Source organism: Nannospalax galili, unplaced genomic scaffold (assembly GCF_000622305.1).
Source record: "Nannospalax galili isolate Female #2095 unplaced genomic scaffold, S.galili_v1.0 scaffold1282, whole genome shotgun sequence".
Classification (NCBI taxonomy): Eukaryota; Metazoa; Chordata; class Mammalia; order Rodentia; family Spalacidae; genus Nannospalax; species Nannospalax galili.
The window spans coordinates 1,415,932-1,436,981 of record NW_008348795.1 but is presented as its reverse complement, the minus strand read 5'-3'; the positions used below and the strand labels follow the sequence as shown (position 1 = coordinate 1,436,981).

The 21,050-nt window shown below is 39.0% G+C and overlaps 1 protein-coding gene across 5 annotated transcripts in view; it reads left to right on the top strand.

The window, feature by feature from the left end:
- Dlc1 (DLC1 Rho GTPase activating protein) overlaps positions 1 to 21,050 on the top strand; it is a 441,479-nt gene that overhangs the window by 212,301 nt on the left and 208,128 nt on the right. Inside the window, exon 5 of one of the 5 annotated variants that reach the window (XM_029569844.1) lies at positions 1,450 to 1,505. The exons of the other annotated variants lie outside the window; for them this stretch is intronic. Coding sequence (XP_029425704.1) covers positions 1,450 to 1,497 — 48 coding nt within the window. The 3' untranslated portion in view covers positions 1,498 to 1,505. Of the gene's footprint in view, positions 1 to 1,449; positions 1,506 to 21,050 lie in introns of those variants that run through there. 5 annotated transcript variants of the gene reach the window in all.

Here is a 21,050-nt window from a genome sequence, read left to right as displayed (position 1 = left end):
TGCCAGCCAGAGGCCAGCCTGGACTATAAACTGAGATCCTGTCTCAAACAAACAAATAAACAAACAAAAGAAACAAAGCTAGAATTCATTTGTCATACATTGATGCTTAATACGTCAAAAGCCAAAATAGCCTTGTGTTAACTCTACATAATAAACTTCTGCCTCCCCAATTTCAGGGATCATTGTGGAAGAGGGGACAGAAATACTGTAAGAGCCAGAGGTGGTAGATGACCTCAGAGAAACAGTCTTCTAGACAGGTAGTCAATTACTCAGATGAACTCCCAACAATGGTGGTAGCATTCACAAGTCCCACATAAGCTCAAGCCAGACAGAATCCCACCTGGACTTGGGGAAGTGGGTAAGAAACCCCAGCTCCATCTGAGGAATTGTTGGCAACCAATGGCTGCTGGGAGGGGAAGTCAGTCTCCTTTAAAGATGTGGCTCTTGGTAGAGTAACCAGACTCCAGTAGATGGACCCACACCAAAGGGCATTTGGAGACAAAAGTTTGACTATATAGGATGTGTGTGTGTGTGTGTGTGTGTGTGTGTGTGTGTGTGTATTAGAGTACATGGGCAGGGGTACTAGTGCAGATGGAGGGATCTAAATGTGATCAAAATACATTGTATGAAATTCTCAAAAACTCAATTTAAAAAGGATTAAAAATGAAATCACAGAATTCATGGTTGAAGGATACTGTAAGGATGGGGGAGAGGCAGGCAGAGGAACAGCTGCTGAGGGAACAGCACTGGGAAACACCCTTTGCACATGAATGGGAAAATGGGATAACGGTTACACTGCAAAGCTACTTTTAAGGCCACGTGACTTTCATATACTATTTGTTGATATGCTCATAATAAAAAAGCAGTTTTATAAATTGTCACTAAGCCAGTTACTTTTGAGTTTGATGAAAGTGTTGTGGCCAGATGTGGCTTTGGTGTCTCCAGCTTCCACGTGCTGAAACCTAATCAACAGGGTGACACAAGAGAAGGAGGGTAGAAAGTTAATCTAAATGTGGGGAGCATGGCTCCTGCCCACGGAAAGCCATTAAGACTCAGTAGAGTCATTAAAATGGCATTCCCATGATTGGCTCTGTAGCTTGTAAGAGAAGGGGAAGCCAGAAGATACAAGCATACAGATGTGTGTTCCATGCTTCCTCATGTGATACCCTGCACCACCTCAAAGTGCTGCCACCAAGAAAGTTATCATCAACTGTATATCCTAGATCTTTCCTCTCCAAAACCATGATCTAAAATAAGCCCTTTTTTTTCATAAACTACTGTGCTGTATTTTGTTGTAACAGAAAGTGGACTGACATATAAATAGGCCCTTTGACATCACAACTGATTGATGAAAGATTCTATACCTGCAAAAACTGTCTCCATTGTCAATGTGTTTTGTTGGTATCCAGATGAGGAATTAACCTCATTCAATTTTGTTTCTTTGAATAGGAAACATTACATGAGACTAAATTGCAAAGCATCCAACATATCTGGTGAAAATGCACAAACATTTTATAATATACTCACAAAAATAAAGATGTAGGTAGCTGAAGAGATGACTCAGCAGTGAAGAGGACCAGCAGTGAAGATGCTCAAGCAGAGGACCAGAATTCAGTCCCAGCATCCACATCAGGTAGCTCACAACCACCTATAACTCCAGCCCTGGGTATCTGACACACTCTCTGGCCTCTGTGGGTACCTCCATACATGTTTGCTTACATATATACATAGACCATAGAGACATACATACACGTAAATTAAAGATATCTTCTTTGTTCTGGTAAGAATATACTCAGTCAGTAATAATCTGATTTAGAATTTAAAAGAGGGAAAGTTTGGCCAGCCCAGGACTGACATGTAGAAAAAGAAAATGTGTCCAATGCTTAACTGTGTGTTAAAATTCATTTTCCTATAAAAATCATTGTGTATCTTAAGAATAATCAACCTTGAAATTTCTCCTTCAAGCTCACATTCCCATCAGTTTTGTCTTATGTCCAGTTATTGAAAGCAACAATCATGAGTTCTGTCTTTAACATCGAACCTGCTTTTTTTCCCTTGGTGTTATCCATCGTGCAGAGTATTCACAGAAAAAGAAATAGTCTAGCCCAATAGAGGCTGTATTTAAGAATGGAGGTGGTGTGTGACTTTTCCTGGGAACATGTGAACAAACATCTATTCACTGCAGATACGGTACCAACAACAGATCAAAGAAACAATTCTAGGCAAGCCTAGCCAAGTGGACCAGAGTTCATTGTGTTGCTTACAGGAGCACTGATGAAGTTACTGACAGGAACATGGATGATTCAAAGGCATCACCAAAAGTCTACCCCAGTGTGGATGACAAGTCACAAAACGCTACGTGCCTGGAGGTTCCTGCACAACTGGCAGGGAGCTCTGCTTGTCAGAGTCCTGTCTCCTCAGCAATTGTTATTACTTCTATAAACTTTGGGGTGGGAGTTATAGAATCTTGTAAATTTCAGGAGCTTTCTGAGTTTTGTAAGTTCCATTTACTTCCTGGGCCTATTTATTTCACTTACTTCCTGAATTACTTGTTATGAGCTCCTCCTCCTACCTCAGGAGGGAGGGATTCAATTTGGAAGAAATAACCAACAGGAAGGGTCTTTTCTGGATTTAAATACTGGTTCATGTTAGCCTTTTTTTTTTTTTTCTGGTGAAATCTTGATAAAATTACATTGTCCCTAAGCTACTTAGCTTACTCATAAAGACAATGGAAGTTGAAGAGTATCAGAAAGATAATATTCTATTAGTTTAAAATGAGTACAATATGGACTAGAGAGATGACTCAGTGGTTTAGAACATTTGCTGCTCTTGGCAGAGGACCTAGGTTCAGTTCCAGCAACAATCATCTGTTAACTCCAGGGGATCCTACGCCCTCTTCTGGCTTCCTTGGGCATTGCATGCACACGTGCCTTCATGCATGCAGGCAGAACACTCACACACACGTAAAACAGAAACCAAGCAAAAGGTTTTTTGGAAAGAGCCAAACACCTCATAGAATTGTACAGTTTTAAAGAATACCTAGCACTTCACTGTCGCATAGTCTTGGCACCTTTATCTCTGTATTCACCGCAGCTCATTGCAAAGAGATTTCTCTGATTTAAAGCTGCGAGTAGGGAGTGAAGAGATGGTCAGGGTGCCGAGAATAAGACGACTGAGTGCCAGCACCAAACGGACATTTTATACCACTCCCTCTAGAGCGCAGGGGAAAAGCAGAAAGAATGCAAAAGCCAGAAGACAGGGCCAAGGAAATGCTCTCTTCTGGACATGACACGCCTGATACAATCATGATCTCACAAAGCTGTGTTGCCGTTGAAACGGGCCTGCAGAAGACCAGGCTTAACAAGTCAATGATGAACCGGAGATTCACAAAGCCCTACCCCCTCCTGCTCAACTGCCGGCTGCTGATGGATGCTGGGGGAAGGGCAGAGACTGCCTTCAGTTATGTAACCACTGCTTAGTCCACCAGGCACAGGCTGGATAACTCCAAACCCACGGTCACACAGATGGCCCTGGTTGAACTCAGCAAGTCAAAACACAAAATGAAAAGACACGAGAGAAAGGGACCCTTGGGGGAATGGGGCTGGTAAAAGTGATTGCAGGGGTGGGGGCATGCCAGTAATCAGAATACACTATATACACACATGAAATTGTCAAAGAAAAACTTCAATACAAGTAGTAAAAAGAAAAGAATAAGAAAAAAGGCTGGCATAGAGCACACAGTGTTGGCTCTTAGGAAACGCTGCCAATTCTTATGTCATCAAATATTTTGCCATCATTTTGCCTAGTCTTTAAGCAACTGTAACGGGCTCTTTCTCTCCGTAGTGCTCCTCTCCCATCCTTCTCCACTCTCCTCAGCTTTTGTCTTCTGTTGCAAATATAGATCCAAAAGTCTTCCTCTCTTCTGCATAGTGGTTCTTTCCTGATGTTTAAATGTTTAGTTAGACATAGTAAGAGATTAATAATGACTCACTTGAGCTTACATAGGAGTTGTGCATGCTGTTACCGTGTTGCTGTGAGTTCATGTGGCTGACCTCTGTCTGGAAAACTGTTTCCCTGTGGTTCTTAAAATCGTTCTGTCCCCTCTTCCACAATAATTCCTGAGACTTGGGAGGCAGAAGTTTGATATAGATGTTATATTTAGGAATAAGCAGTCTACAGCCCCTTATTTTTTGCACTTTGGCCAGTTGTGGGTCTCTGTGTTAATCACCATCTGCTGCTTAAGGAAGTTCTGGTGAGAGCTGAGAGATGCACTAATCCATGGGTATAACAGAAAGTCGTTGGAAGTCAGTTTAATGCTATATCTATTTAGCAGAATAGTAGTATTGGGCTCTCCACTATGGCCTGTGACCTGTCTAGCCTCAGGTTCCTAAGCCTGATATTAATGTCAGGTATAGGTTCCATCCTATGAAGCAGACCTTAAATCCAATTAGAAGTGGTTGATCACTCCTATGATATTCATGCCAGTATTGCACCAGTGGGGATATCATGCCAGACCAGTTGTTGAAGCATACAGGATTCACAACTGGGTGAGGTTGGTGGTTATTTTTCTCTTCAGGTAGTATACATAACAACTTCCAGCACTACGAAAGCTGACCAGCAGAGATGAGGCTTTGAAGTCAGCACCAGCTTGCTTTCTCCTTGCCTCTTCTAAGCTCATGTATGTAGTGTCTTCAGCAATAGGGTCTTACTATCAAGTTCTCTTGGGTAACCAAGAGCAGGGGCAATGCCCAGTATTGTTTGAGGATCTACAGGACCCCTGATCAACAGCTTCAAAGGAGGGACTCCATTCCTGGAACTGAGGTTAAGACAATAACTCCCCTCCTCCAACAACCAGTAAGAAGTCTATAGCTTCTCCAGGAGGGGCAGGGCCTCGTGAACCCCTCGCCCATCCATAATGGAATGTTGACTGGCTTGATCTTGTACAGGTTGTATGCAGGTAACCACAGCTGCTGTGAGTTTCTGAGTACAGTGGCCATGTCATCTCCAGATTCTGCCAAGTCAGCTACCCTAAGAAAAGTAATTACCTTGAGTGGAAGGACACAACACCTTCAAGGCAACCATGCCAGTGGAGATACAGGAGAGTAAATGCTCAGGCATCCAGACATCTCCAAGGAGTGCATTCTGTCAAAGCATTCCATATAAAGGATTCACATATAAATCACCCAAGCTGGAAATCTTCTGACAGTTAAATTAGTTGTTAAAACTAATTTTAATTACTAGAAAGAAAAACATGTTGCTCAACAGTTTCATCATCCTTATAAATGCATCCCATGCAAGAAATAATGAAACAGCTCCAGCAAGAACAACTTACACTCCGCATTCTAGAGCAGAACAGTCCGCTTGCTCATTCCACACATTTCAAATTAGTCTTCCTTACTCTGTCCTCTTACAGACTGCAGTTGGCACCTGAATATAGCTGGCTGGCATGCCAGCTGACCAACGTAGATGCCCTCTCAGACACTTCTATCATTTTCTGAAACTGGGAGTTAGCACTCTGCAAACTTTTATGTCTGAACACACATTGCTAATCTGCATGTTGTTCCTGAAAGGGGGAGTGTTTGTTGATGGCATCTGGAAACAGCAGGGGAGACTGTTACCTCATACTGCCTTTCAGCTTTGACCTTATATTAAAGTGAGAAATTTGTTCTCTTCACCTACATCTCACACAATAATGCACTAAACCACCAAAGGTGTACACGTAAACCACAGTGACATAATTTTTTAATAAATAATTTATTGAGAATTTCATACATGCATACAAGGTGTTTTGATCGAATCCATGCCTACTCCTTCCCCTCCAACTCCTCCCATATCTCTCCATCACTTTTTTTCTGATAACTTCATGTACTCTTTCTTCTTATTTATTTATTTTTTAATGGGGCTTCTTGATTGATTGATTGATTGATTGATTATGTGGCTTTTGGCTACTGTAACATTCCCCCTCTGAAGACGTAACCCTAAAATCTTTTAAGGATTAGCAGACATTTTTGGCCTTTGGAATAGAGTATGTTGCTAAGAGGCCCAAGGACATTGTGAGTTTTAGCCAAGAAACTGGCTACTTTACTTTGGAGTCTTTTTACCATAACTGCCTAGCAAATTCCTACCTCCTATTCTTATCACACCATCCTCTGAAGAGGTTACTCAAAATGCCAATAGGGAATCTGGGCACAGACTGCTCTGGCTTCTTCCATGCTGAACAGGGACGCAGGGTGAGGCAATTGGAGTACCCCTTCAGTGAGTCTATCTCAAAGACTCCCAAATTGTATAATTCTTATCTAGAGGAGGAAAAGAAAGTCTGCATTGTGAATAGGAGATGTGAAGGAGAAGTAAAGGCAAAAGTAATTAGCATTACAAGTTCTAGACAGGGAACTAGAGAAAAGTCAGAACAGGGCAATTTTCAAATGTTCATATGACAGTCCATTGGAATCTCTTGAAAAGGGCTTCTAAAAGCATATCTCTTTTGGATCCATCCATCATTTTCCTTTTGTCTTCCAAGGCTGGACTCTAGGGTGATAGATTCAGAATTTGCTTTCGGGTATTTTGATAGCTGTTGGAGTGGTTAGAATCAGTGTCAGTTCCCGCTCAAAGGCTCCTTGATAGGGGGAGAAAACAAATTTATCCATCATTTTAGAACAATAGCTGGTTGTCTCCCTTAGCTACAGGTGGCACTACAGCATTGGAGACCAAGATTTGAGCAGGACTTTCTGGTTAGGAACAAAATCATCAATGAGAAATAATTGTCTAAATAACTTTTTATATGGACTTAAGCCTAATGTCTAGGAAGTGTAATCCCTTGAACTCTTAAAGAAATATACTGATGACTTTATTCTTTCGTTATACTTTCCTTTGGGTATTTAAGAGCATACAGTTGGCCCAAATAAATCAATTTATTTTTGCACTTAAGGTCATTTGAGGATTTGTTCCTCAGGGGCCACATGGGCTTGGGAGGAACCCTGGCTCCTTTCTTTTACTAGTTACATCTAGCTGAAGATAAGTCAAAGGCCCACCGCAACCATGGCTGGCTTCACTTGGAAGCATGAATGACATGTTTCCTCTGAGTTGACCCTCCATTTTGCAGACTGGACACTGGTTCAAGTCCATCTCATGGGGTCTCCAGGGCCTCCATGAACAAGAGGACAGGTGACTCACCAGTGTTACAGGAAATTTTGAGAGATGTTTCATAGTCCCCTGGAACTTAGTCGACCTTGAAGGGCAAAGGGCAAAAACTGTCCTTTAAGTCCCTCTGACCACAGTAGTATAGACCTCAAACTATGGCTGTTAAACATCCAATAAGGTTAATTCCACCAGTCTGGTACTTTTAGTTCTCAAGTGCTATGTAGATAAGGCTTGGGCAAAAAAACAAATATTCTCAGATAAGCTTTGACTAGATATATACATATTTTTTAATTTTTTACAAAAACTTTACTGAGAATTTCATACATGCATATAAGGTGTTTTGACCAAATCCATGCCTACTCCCTCCCCTCCAACATTCCTCCTCTCTGAAGAGGTAACCCTAAAATCTTTTAAGGATTAGATACAAGCTCCCAAATACTTTAGACATTTTTTGGCCTTTGGAACAGAGTATGTTGCTAAAAGACCCAAGGATAGTTGGACTTTTAGCCAAGAAACTGGCTACATTTCTTTGGGGCCTTTTTAACCCAACTGCCTAGCCAATTCCTACCTCCTATTCTTATCACACCATCCTCTGAAGAGGTTACCCAAATTGCCAATAGGGAATAGGGATGCAGACCCCTCTAGCTTCTTCCATGCTGAACAGGGATGCAGGGTGAGGCAATTGGAATACCCCTTCAGTGTGTGTCTATTCAAAAGACTCCCAAATTGTATAAACTCTTGTCTCTAAGGGGAAAAGAAAATCCTTGAATCATGAATAGGAGATGTGAAGGAGAAGTAAAGGCAAGATTAATTAGCATTACAAATTCTAGACAGGGAACTAGAAAAAAGAACAGAGCAATTTTCAAAAGTTCATATGAGAGTCCATTGGAGTTTCTTGACAAGGGCTTCCAAAATCTTCCCTCTGTTGGGTTCTTCCTCATTTTTCTTTTGTCTTCCAAGGCTGGACTAGTTGGCTGGGAAGAATGGCTGGATACTCAGGTGAGGGTCCAGTGACCCTGCTTGGCACTCCTTTAATGAATGAGCACAAACATCAACAAGCCCAATTGTGATGATGTGTAGAATTTAGGATCAGCTGAAGTCGTGATGATGGTAGTTATTTCATGCATAAGGAACTGCTGTATAGCATCATCTTTTTAAAAGGACGTGAAATTTAAAAAGACTTGGTGCTAGGATCCACATATGAGGGAGAACATACATTGTTTTTCTGAGTCTGAGTTATTTCACTTAGTATAACACATTTTAGATCCATTGATTTACCTGTAAATTTCATTATTTAATCTTTCTTTACTGCTGAATAGAACTCCACTGTGTAAATATACCACATTTTTCTTAACCACTCGTCAGTTGAGGGACACTTAACTGTTGTGAAAAGAGCAGCAACAAACATGGTTGTACAAGTGTCTCCACAGCAGGATGAGTCTTTGGGTATGTGCCAAGGAGTGGTATAACCAGGTCATATGGTAGGTAAATTTTTAGTCTTTTAAGAATTCTCCACACTGTTTTCCATAGAGGTTGCACAAGTTTGCAATCCCACCAGCAGTGGGTGAGTGTTTCCCTTTCTTCACATCCTCTCCAGCATTTGGTATCATTTGTTCTCTTGATCCTAGGCAATCTGATTGGGGTAAGCTGATACCTTAGGGTGGTTTTAATTTGCCTTTCCTTAATTACTAACAATGTTGAATACTTTTTGAGATGTTTCTTAGTCATCTTTATTTCTTCATTTGAGAACTCTCTGTTTAGATCTTTAGCCCATCTTTTAATTGGGTCATTTGGTTTCTCGATTCTTTGTTTTTTGAGTTCTTTATATATTCTGGATGTTAAACCCCTGTCAGATGTGTCACTGGTAAAGATTTTTTTCCCATTCTGTGGGTTTTTCTCTTCACTTTTTTGATTGTTTCTTTTGGTGTAAAGAAGCTTTTTAGTTTAATGAGGTATCACTTGTTGATTGCTGACCTTAATTCCTGAGCAACTGCTGTCTGATTTAGAAAAATCATTTCCTACACTTATATCTTTTAAGTTACTGTCAACATTTTCTTCTAATAGTTTCACAGTTTCCAGTTTCACATTGGGGTCTTTGATCCATTTGGAGTTGACTTTTGTGCAATGTGAATGATAAGAATCTAGTTTCATTCTTCTACAGGTGGAGATCCAGTTTTGTCAGCACCATTTGTTGAAGATGCTGTCTTTCCTCCACTGTGTGTTCTTGGCACTTTTGTCAAACATCAGGTGGCTGAAATTGTGTGTATCTGGGTTTTGATCTTCAGTGATGTTCCATCGATCTATGTGTCTATTTTTGTGCCGGTACCATGCTGTTTTTAAGGCTATAATTCTTTAGTATACTTTGAGATCTGATATAGTAATCCACCCATCTTTGCTCTTTGTTCTCAGGGTTGCTTTGGCTATCCGGGGTCTTTTGTGTTTCCATATGAATTTCAGAATTTTTTTTCTAATTCTGTGAAGTATGTCATGGAGATTTTGATTGGGATTGCATTGAGTCTATATGTTGCTTTTGGTAGGATGGTCATTTTCACAATATTAATTCTTCCAATCCATGAACATGGAAGGTCCTTCCATCTCTTGGTGTCTTCCTCAATTTCTTTCTTTAATGATTCAAAATTTTTATTGGAGAGATCTTTGGTGTCTTTGGTTAGATTTATTCCAAAATATATTTTTCAGCTATTATGAATGGGAACATTTCCCTATATTCTTTCTCCAATTGCTTGTTATTGGTATATAGAAAGGCTACTGATTTTTGTAGATTGATTTTATAACCTGCCACTATACTGAAAGTGTTTATCAGTTCTAGGACTTTTCTGGTGGAACTTTTGGGATCTCTTAGGTATAGTATTATATCATCTGCCAAAAGAGATAGCTTGACCTTTTCTTTTCCAATTAATACTCCCTTAATTTCCTTCTTCTGTCTTATTGCTCTAGCAAGAGTTGCAAGCACTGTGTTGAGAAGGAGTAGAGTTAGTGGACAGCCTTGTCTGGTTCCTGATTTTAATGGGAATGCTTCCAGTGTTTTTCCATTTAGAATGATGTTGGCTGTGGGTTTGTTGTACATAGCTTTAATTATGTTGAGGTATGTTCCCTCCAGTCCAATTCCCTCTAGGGCTTTGAACATAAATGCATGCTGAATTTTGTCAAAAGCCTTTTCTGCATCTATTGAGATGACACGTGGTTTTCATCTTTGAGTCCATTTATATGACTAATTATGTTTATTGACTTGCGTATATTGAACCATGGCTGCATCTCTGGAATAAAGCCCACTTCATCATGGTGAATGATTTTTTTTTGATATACATCTGAATGCAGTGTGCAAGAATTTTGTTGAGAGAGTGATGCTGGCTTCATAGAAGGAATTTGGGAGTTCTCCCTCTGTTTCTATCATTCTGAATAATTTAAGTAGTATTGACTGGTGGTCTTCTTTAAATGTCTGGTAGAATTCTGCTGTAAATCCATCTGCGCCTGGGCTTTTTTTAGTTGGGAGGCTTTGTATTACTGTTTCTATTTCCTCATATGTTTAAATTGTTGATCTCTTCTTGGTTTAACTTTTTGGTTCCCATGGTTTTAGATATCCATCCATTTCTTTTAGATTTTCAAAGTTGGTAGTATATAGTTTTTTTAAAAAATATTCCCTTGTAATGGTATGAATCTTTTAGGTGTCTGTTGTGATGGTTCCCCTTTCATCTCTGATTTTGATGATTTGGATTTGCTCTTTCTTTCTTTTGAATATCTGGGCTAAGGGTCTGTGTATCTTGTTTAGCTTTTCAAAGAACCAGCTCTTAGATTCATTGATTCTTTGTATTGTTTTCTTTGTTTGTGTTTCATTAACTTCTGCTCTGATTTTTGTTATTTCTTCTCTTCTGTTGGATTTGGGTTTCATTTGTTCTTGCCTTTCCAGGGTCTTGAGTTGCAGTGTAGGTCATTTATTTGTGCTCTTTCTAATTTTTTAATGTAGACACTTAGAGCTATAAACTTCCCTCTTAGGACTGCTTTTAAAGTGTCCCAGAAGTTGTGTTATGTTATATTGCCCTTTTCATTGAATTCCAGGAATTATTTTGTTTCTTTCTTAATTTCTCCTTTGACCCACTCATTGTTTAGCAGTGTGTTGTTCAATCGCCATGAGTTCATGTACTGACTATGACTTCGTCCAATGTTAATTTTGAGCTTTATGGTCAGATAGACTGCATGGGATTATTTCAGATTTTTTGTATTTGTTAGGATTTGTTTTGTGGCCCAGTATGTGATCTGTTTTTGAAAAAGTTCCATGGGGTGCTGAGTAGAAAGTGTATTCTTTTGGTGCTTGGGTAGAATAGTTGAAAGATGTCTGTTAGGTCTATTTGATGTATAGTAGCCTTTAATTCAGATGTCTTTCTGTTTTTTCTTTGTCGATTTGACCTGTCTAATGGAGACAGTGGGGTACTGAAGTCCCCTACTATTACTGAGTTGGGATTAATTTGTCCTAAAGTCCTCTAGTGTTGTTTTTATGAATGTGGGTGCACCAGAGTTTGGTGCATATATATTAAGGACTGTAGTATCTTCTTGGTTAACTGTTCCTTTGATCAGAGTGAAGTGACCCTCCTATCACTTCTGATTAGTTTTACTTTGAAGTCTATTTTGTCAGATATTAGAACTGTAACCCCTGATTGTGTCTTAGTGCCATTTGCTTGGACTATTCTTTTCCATCCTTTCACCTTGAGGTAGTGTCTGTCCGTTCCTTGAAAGTGAGATGGGTTTCTTTCAAGCAGCAAAGAGATGGATTTTGTTTCTTAGTCCATTCACTTAGGCTGTGTCTTTTGACTAGAAAGTTCAGTCTATTGATATTTAAGGTTATTATTGAAAGATGTGTATGAGTTGCCATCATTTTGATTGCTGTTTGTGTTCTCTGTCTAATTTTGTGTTTCCTCAGTTATACCTTTGTTTTCTTTCATTGCCCCTAGGGTATAGTTGTTTCTCTCTCTGCTCTCTGTATTGCTTCAAGTAGTCTTTGAAGGGCTGGTTTTGTGGACATGTATTCTTTCAGGCTTTTCAAATCATGGAACATTTTTCTTTCCCCCTCAACTTTAATAGACATTTTTGCTGGGTAAAGTATTCTGGGCTGACATCTATTGTCATGTAGAACTGGAAATACCTTGGTTCAGGCTCTTCTGGCTTTCAGAGTTTGCATTCATAAGTCAGCTGTAATTCTGACGGGCTTTCCTTTGTATGTGACTCGTTTTTCTTTTGCTGATTTCAGTGTTCTCTCTTTGTTCTGTACATTTAGTGTTTTTACTCTGATGTGTTGTGGGGAGTTTGTTTTCTGATCCTGTCTATTTGATATTCTATGTACTTCCTGTATTTGTATGGGGATGTCTTTCCTTAATTTTGGGAAATTCTCTTCTACAATCCTGTTTAAGATCTGGTCAACACCATTAACTTGAGATTCTTCTCCTTCCTCTATTCCTATGATCCATAGATTTGGTCTTTTCATGGCATCCCACATCTCTTGCATATTCCATTCCTGTGTTGTTGTTGTTGTTTTTTAATTTTCCATAATCTTGCTTGAGTGGTCCAATTCTTCAGCTTTATCCTCCAGTGTTGATATTCTGTTTTCCATTTTATTCATTCTAGAGGTGAGGCTTTCTGTTGCTTCAAGTTGGCTTATTGAGTTTTGCACTTCATTTCTGCCTGGGTTTTCTTCAACGTTTCTATCTCTTTTGTGAATTCATTCAGAAGTTTATCCTTACCTTCTTTTAGTTCTTTGTTTGTTCATGTGTTCTTTAAATTCATTGAAATCCTTCATCATGTTTATGATTGTTCTTTTAAATTCAGTGTCCTGGGTTATCTCTAGGGGGTTCTCCTTGTAGAACTCTTCTACAGGATTGGTGGAGTTTGGTGGGGACATAGTGTTTTGGCTTTCCATTTTGTTATTCTTTTGTTGTGATTTTGGCATGTGAATTTCTTTGGTTGTTTATGATTCTGATATGAGAATTAAGTTGAAGTATGCTTCTGTTTGTATTGTCTGGGTGCTTAGATCCTTTCTTTATTAGTTATGTAAAGCTGTTTGGTACAGGGTTCAGGTTCCCTCAGGTTTAATTTGGAGGGAACTGATGGCTTCAGATCAGCTATTCAGGAGTACCCACAGAAGCCCAATTCAAGTTCCAGTTAGGTACACTCAGGCTTCCTTTACCAGGAGGAGGCAGGATCTAGGCGGTCTCAGGCAGTCTATGCTCTCAGGTTGTATGCTAGGATCTCAGCCTTTGCCTACCAAAGCCAGATCTGCCCTGGGGCCTTGAGAGGTGACTCAAGAAATCTCAGTTAAGGGGATGGATATGGAGCAATTAGGGGAAGCTTACCACCAGGTGGAGTCAGGCTCTGAGGGCTCTCAGCCAGTCTTCTGTGTTCTCAGCCCCTCTGTCAGAGAGAGGCCAGAGGAAGCCAGAGGGAGGCACTCTGGCCATCTGCTGAGATCAGAGCTGCTACACCGATAGAGGTTGGAACCCACCCTCTCAGGCTGTCTGCTTGTGACTTAATTTTTTAACTGTCTCATTGAATTTTTGTGCATTTCATACAATACATCTTAAACATACTTAGACCGCTATCTATACCCCACATAACATCCTCCTCCACCGCTGGAATTCATACATTCTGCCAAATATGTTAAGGCCTATTGAGTCAAGTTTGTGTCACTAGATATTCCTCAGTGTGAATTCATTCTCCAGAGCCTGGTCAACCTATCTAGCATCATTTCCTTAAAGAAGACCAACTCTCCCTCACCCAGCAGTCATCAGTTGCCAATAGTTCCTCAACTAAGGTTGGGGCTTCTTACCCATTTTCCCAGTTTTATGCTGGGTTTTTGTCTGGACTGAGTTTGCAAGGGTCTTCTGCATACTGTCACCATTACTGTAAATTCACATGAGCAAGTTCCCAGCCACCTAGAAAACTCTGTTTCCTTGTGGTCATTCACAACCCCTGGCTCTTACAGTTTTTCCAATTCCCTCTTCTACAATGGTCCCTGAACCCTGGGTGGTAGAGATTTAATAAAGAAGTCCCATCCAGGGGCACACACTCTGCTGTATCATATTTTCTACATTTCTGTGTTAATCACCATCTGTTACATGCAGAAGCTTTACTGGTAAGAGTTGAAAGGTGCATTAATACTCTCTCTACCCTATGTTTCACTTCCTTCCATGAGCCTTAGATGTAGAGGTTGTATTGTAGATGTGTCACTTACAGTTGGGCATCTCATAGACACTTATTCTCTGTGTTTGATCAGTTGTGGAACTCTGTAATAGTCTCCATCTGTTGTGAAAAGAGTCATCTTTGATGAGTGGTGAGAGATATACTTGTCTGGAAATATAAAGATCCATGTTTAGCAAACAGAAAGAAATCACGCTTGGGACAGTCATAGGTTTTTCTCTAGGATCTATGACCTCTCCAGCTATGTGTATTTGGCTATGTTTCAAGTACCACACATGAGTTCCCATTGAGCTGGCTTTAAGTTCTAGCTGTTGATTATCAGCTAGATAAAAGTGCCACTACTGTACCAATATAGTTTGCTGTGTTGGTCATTGTTGTGGTTATTAGATTTTATAGCTGGGATTAGACCATTGATTGGTTTTCTCCCTTAGCAACTTGCCTAGTATCCCCTAATACTATGAAAGCTAGCCTTCAGGGAGGAGGCTTCCAGGTCAGGTCCAGCTTAATTGCTCCAAGTCCTATATCCAAAGTGTGGCCTGTCTTCAGCAATAGGAATTTACCTTCAAGTTCTGGGAGGCAATCAAAGGCTATGGTCATAGCCTGTGCTATGTTAGGAATCTCTTAGACAACCTCAACCAACAATTCTTCTGCCTGACACTGTGTTTCTTGTTATATAGACTTCAGCTATATATACATGCACTAATATATATGTATATTTTTCAGTAGGCTTTTGAACTAATACATTTTCCTCTAGTTTTTCGTATCACCTAAGCATTATTTATCTCTCCTCTCTCTCTCACCATGTGTAATACTTCCTCCTTAACACAGTTTTTGATGTCACATATTATGAAAAATGAATCATTCTTAGATTAATGTTAAACTGATCAGGAAATTTATCTTAATCAAAATTATCCCATGCTACCCATGGTATGTGATTACATCCTCCCAACAGCTCAGCCTTCCTGGAGGAAGATTCAGGTAGAAAGAAAATTCAGAGAAGCAGATAGAAACAAACATAAAATAGGATTCAGGTCAACTGTATAGTCACAGAAATTGAGTTGGAGTCCATGGCCTTGTTGAAGAAGAGAAGACCTAGATAGAATACTTGTTAAGTTGATGAAAAGTGATGACAAAAGGCCATAATATCAAGTGTACCTCTAAACTGACTTAGCTTTCTTTCTCAGATAGTAGAAGTTTCTGATATTTTATGGATTGATTCAGGCATCCGCCTCAAAAACGGTAACAAGGACATACCTGCTAGTAAGCATCATCCTCAAAGAGAAGAACATTTTAGAAGATCTCAATTTTGTGTCTATATAAGAGAAGTTTTATTTTGGCTCATAGTTTCAGAGATTTCAATCTAGGCTCGGTTGGCTTGCAGACCTGTAGCAAGACCACCTCGTATAAGAAGCTGTTCACCTGGTGGTGGCCAAGAAGCAAAAATATCCTCAATAGTAACATTACTTACAACTTTGAGAAATGCAAAATATTGGGGTGTTCTTTAAATTATTCTCATTTCAAACATTTCTTGGTTTTTTATTTCGTTTTATTTTTGGTTTTGTTTCTGGTTTTTGTTTTGTTTTGTTTTTCTAACACTCTGCTACTCCAAATTTCCTCCTTAGTCCCATTTATTTCAGACTCTATCCTATCTCAGGCCTGAAACGAGAAGTTTCGTTAGAGACCCAAAACTTTTAGGAATCTGAAATTGTAACTGATCTTGGCATTGTGGGCTTCTAAGTTACTGAGTCCATAAGGTACATATTTATTGGTGGTTAACACTACAGGAAATGCCACCCTACAACAAAATATTTCTGAGTCCCAGCCAAGACCTCACTTACCTACAGTATTTGGTGATAAGAATAAATTCCAATTCTGTGAACAAGATTATAGTTTGTTATGAATAGATTTATGTAGTTTTAATCTGAATTCTTTTTGCTGCTCTAATATAATGATGTGTTTTTTGAATCCTATAATAGTCCTGGTTTGACCTTAAAAACCTTTGGGTTTTTAAGTTAATATTTACTAAATGATGTGAATATTTTTGCATTTTTGATGAGATGCAAATGCAGGCATTGAATTGTTGAAATGGGCTTAAATTTTTATTTTAATATCATTGGTAGTAATTAACCTGACCCAAATGGATATGAATCAAATATTTATCTAAGCCTTATTTTTTAAAATTTTTGTTTATTATTTTTATTTTATGTATATGACTGTATTGCTTGAATGTGTATAAGCACACTCATGTTGTGCAATAGCTGCATCTCTCTCACACACACACACAGACACACACACACACACACACACACATGACATGTAATTTTTCTGGAAGAGGAGGATGCAGACAGCCTACATTTGCTTTGCATTATTTCTGAGTGAATATATAGGTACTTTTGCCTCCTATTAGCAAATACAATCATAGGGTCTCTGTAATAATCCATTTCCGTGCAGCAATTTCACTGAATTGCCCCAAATAGCTCTGGGATGTGGTTACTATATCTACACTTATTTTACAAAGGAGAACACTAAACTCAGAGAGTTCTAGAACATTGCCCAAAGTCAGCAAGTTAGTGACAATAAAGAACCTAATACATCACCTCTCCTGCTAGGTTCAGTCATCAGCCTTGAGTTCACACTTACGTATTTCCCTTTACTGTATGTCTTTGATTTCTGTTAATGGTAACACTTTGAAGAAGAATGTTCAGCTGCAAGTACTCAACATGGACCCAAAACTGACTGACCAAAACAGGGCACAGGAGTGTGAAGACAGCACAGCATCACTAAGGACGGTATCTCTAGGAAGTGAGGAGAATCAAGTCCTTTTACATCTTTTTAACTGAATTTTTTGTTTATTTCATACAGAACATCTGAAACAATTTAATCATCTTTATACCCCCATCCCCACTGCCCCCCCCACTGGAGCCCATACACTCTGTCAACCCTGGTCTACTAGGTTGTCAGTGTCCCCAGTACAAGTCCCTCCACTGAGTCTGGTCAGCCTATCTAGAGTCCCTTGTTTTAGGATGATAAGAATATCGAGAATCACGCCCTTTAAAGGAAACAGTGCTGTGGGTAAAACCCTCCAGCAGGGACAGCCCATAATCATGTCCATCACATCTTATGACAGGGAGAGTTTTGTATTAGCAAGATCCTGTGATTCAGGCTAGAAAAAGGAAAGCCTACACAAAAGAACGGAAATGGCATAGGTGTGACACTGAAGAGGAAGCACTGCTTAACACAATCCAAGAAATCAGAATACCCTCACTCGATCAATTGCTCTCTGAATAACTTACTTCTCATCTTTACTAAAAGTTGGTCTACATGCTATATTTTTTGTGAACTTTCACAAATAAAATTTGAAAAATCTAAAGATAACACAGATAATCCGTCAATATTTTTACCTGGATACCATAAGTGATTCGTCCTATAAAAAAGAAGTTTTGGAGAATTTGCAAATTTAAGAATATGGATAGAGGACTGCTCCTTGCAGCTTCTTTACTGAAAGTGAGCTTCCATTTTCTCTCACTACATGAATAAGAAACTAAGTTAAATTGACTCCAGGAACTGGAGAGATGGTTTAGCACTTAAGAGAACTACTGCTCTTGCAGAGGACCCAGGTTTGATTCCCAGCACCCACATGGCAGCTAATAATCATCCCTAATTCCATTTCCAGGGCATCTGATGCCTTCTTCTGACCTCCATATGCATTGCAGGACATGGGCGCACTTAAATACATACAGGTAATACAATAATTACACATGAAATAAAAATAATAAATAAAAATTTTGGGTTTTCTTAAAAATTATTTATTTAATAACCACATGAGCAGAAGAAGCATTTCATTACAACAGCACTGACATATTCAATAACAATTTCCAGAGCTAAGGTACATCTCTTTCATAGTGGGAGCAAGTTTCCAGGTTCACAGTTGAGTTAATACAGTTATACAATATTGAACTCAGTATAAGACATAACATTGAATAAGGTTTTAACCTTTAAAAAAGATCTCCATTTCATTTTAAAATATACTGTTTCCTACAGAAAGACTCATTTTTAATGCTACTAACACTTAAATTTGCACATGCGTCTCTAATCTCTATTATCTGATTATTGCTAGTCACAGTCAGTTACTTTCTGAGAACCACCTGAGCATGGATATAAAATCATCAGGTAGATATAAATGAAATATCACTTAGATGTTTGCACATGTGTCTAATCACAGTTGGTTACTTTCTGAGATACTTGGTACCTGAGCATGGACATAAAGTCATTGGGTAGATTTCAATGGTAATGTTTTTTCACCTCTACTAATTAACATGAAGCAAATTTTTATGCTTCTTCCTCAAATATGACTCTTTTTTATTCATTAATTTTTTGTATGTATTTCATATAGAATATTCCAAACAATCTTATTCATCAATATACCCACATCCCAAATGGCATCTTCCCATAGTCTCCCCCCATTCCCCCCACTGGAGCCCATATACTCTGTAATCCCTGTTACTGTCCACCGTGTTGTCAGCACCCCGGTCATTTCCCAGTGCTTGTCCATCCGCTGAATCTAGAGTTCCTTGTTTTAGGAAGATCAGCTCTTCCTCATCTAGCAGCAATCAGTTGTAAATATTCCTTTATATAAGATTGGGGTCTGTTGTTCATTTTCCCAGTCCTATCCTGGGTTACTGTCTAGAAGTCTCTTCGGCCACCCTGGCCACCAACTCAAAGGAAGAAATCCGCTGTCTGGAATTGTTTTTTGTTATGTAGCTTTTAACACATAGACTCTTAAAGAATTATATTGATCCCTTTAATCTTTAATCTTTGGTTACACTTTCCTTTTGGGTGTTTAAGACCATACAGTTGGCCCAGATAAACCAATTTATTTTTACTCTTAAGGTTGTTTGAGGATCTATTCCTTAGGGGTCACCTAGGCTTGGGAGGAGCCCCTGTCTCCTTTCTTTTACCAATTCCATCTATGTGACGATAAGTCAAAGGTCCTGCTCAACCATGGCTGGCCTCACTTGGAAGCATGATGAAATGTTTCCTCTATATTGACCCTCTTCTTTAAATACTGGATACTGGTTCAATTCCATTTGGTGGGGTCTCCATGGCCTCTTTGATCAAGAGGACAGGTGATGCACCACAGTTATAGGACATTGTGAGAGATGCTCATAGTCCCCTGGAACTTAGTCGACCTAGGAGGGCAAGGAGCAAAAACTGTCCTTTATGTCCTTCTGGTCAAATTAGTATAGGCCTTAAAGCATGGCTGTTAGACATCCAAGAAGGTTAGTTCCACTAGTCTGGTAGTCTGGTACTTTTAATTACCATGTGCTATGTGGATAAAGCTTGGGCAAAGACCAAATGTTCTCAGATAAACCTTGCCTAGACATATATTATATTCTTTGAGTTAGTTGCATGTATAATTTTTCAATAGATTGTTCGATTAATATTGTTCCCTCTGTTTTTTTTAAAACTAGCTAGGTATTATTTATCTCTTGTATTCTTTAACCCTTCCACCATGGTTTCCCCATTTAATGTGCCCCCATTTTCCCATTTCTCCCTTAATAATACTCTTTTCCTATGGTCCCACCTCTCTTGAGTTCCTTCTTTCCCTTTATCCCCAAGATTCCTTGTATAACCCTCCCTCCGCCCTCCCCTTAAAATAACCCCATTTTTATTGCTGTTTCCTACTGTTCTCTTTCAGATTCTTTCTTTTCCTTTACCTCCCTGGTTCTTTTTCACTATCCTGGTTCCTGTAGTTATGTCTTGGTACTTACTCACTTTTAAGGATTTGGTGCTAGGAGCCACATATGAGGGAGAACATACATCATTTTATTTATGTTCAAAGTCCTAGAGGGAACTGGACTGGAGGGAACATACCTCAACATAATTAAAGCCATATACAACAGACCCATAGCCAACATCATTCTAAATGGAGAAAAACTGGAAGCATTCCCATTAAAATCAGGAACCAGGCAAAGGTGTCCACTATCTCCACTCCTTTTTAACATAGTGCTTTAAACTTTTGTAATAACAATAAGGTGAGAGAAGCAAATTAAAGGAGTAATAATTGGAAGAGATCGAATTATCCCTTTTTGCAGATAATATGATATTATACCTAAGAGATGCCAAAAATTCCACCAGAAAACTTCTAGGAATTATTAACATGTTCAGTAAAGTGACAGGTTACAAAATAATCTACAAAAGCCTGTAGCCTTTATATACACCAATAACAAGCAATCTGAGAAAGAGTACATGGAAGCATTCCCTTTCACAATAGCTGCAAAAAAATAAAACATCTTGGAATAAACCTGACAAAAGACATTAAAGACCTCTACAATGAAAAATTTTAAATCTTTAAAGAAAGAGATTGAGGAAGAGATAAGAAGATTTGAAGGACCTCCCATGCTCACGGATTGGAGGAATTAATATTATGAAAATGACCATCCTACCAAAAGCTATTTATAGATTCAATGCAATTCCAATCAAAATCCCCATGACATTCTTCATAGAGTTGGAAAAAACTATCCTAAGATTCATATGGAAGCACAAAAGACCTTGACTAACCCTGAGCACTAAGAGTAATGCTGGGGGGATTACTATACCAGATTTTAAACTGTATTACACAACTATAGTCCTAAAAACAACGTGGAACTGGCACAAAAATAGACCCATAGATCAATGGAACAAAATTGAAGACCCAAATATGAGTAACT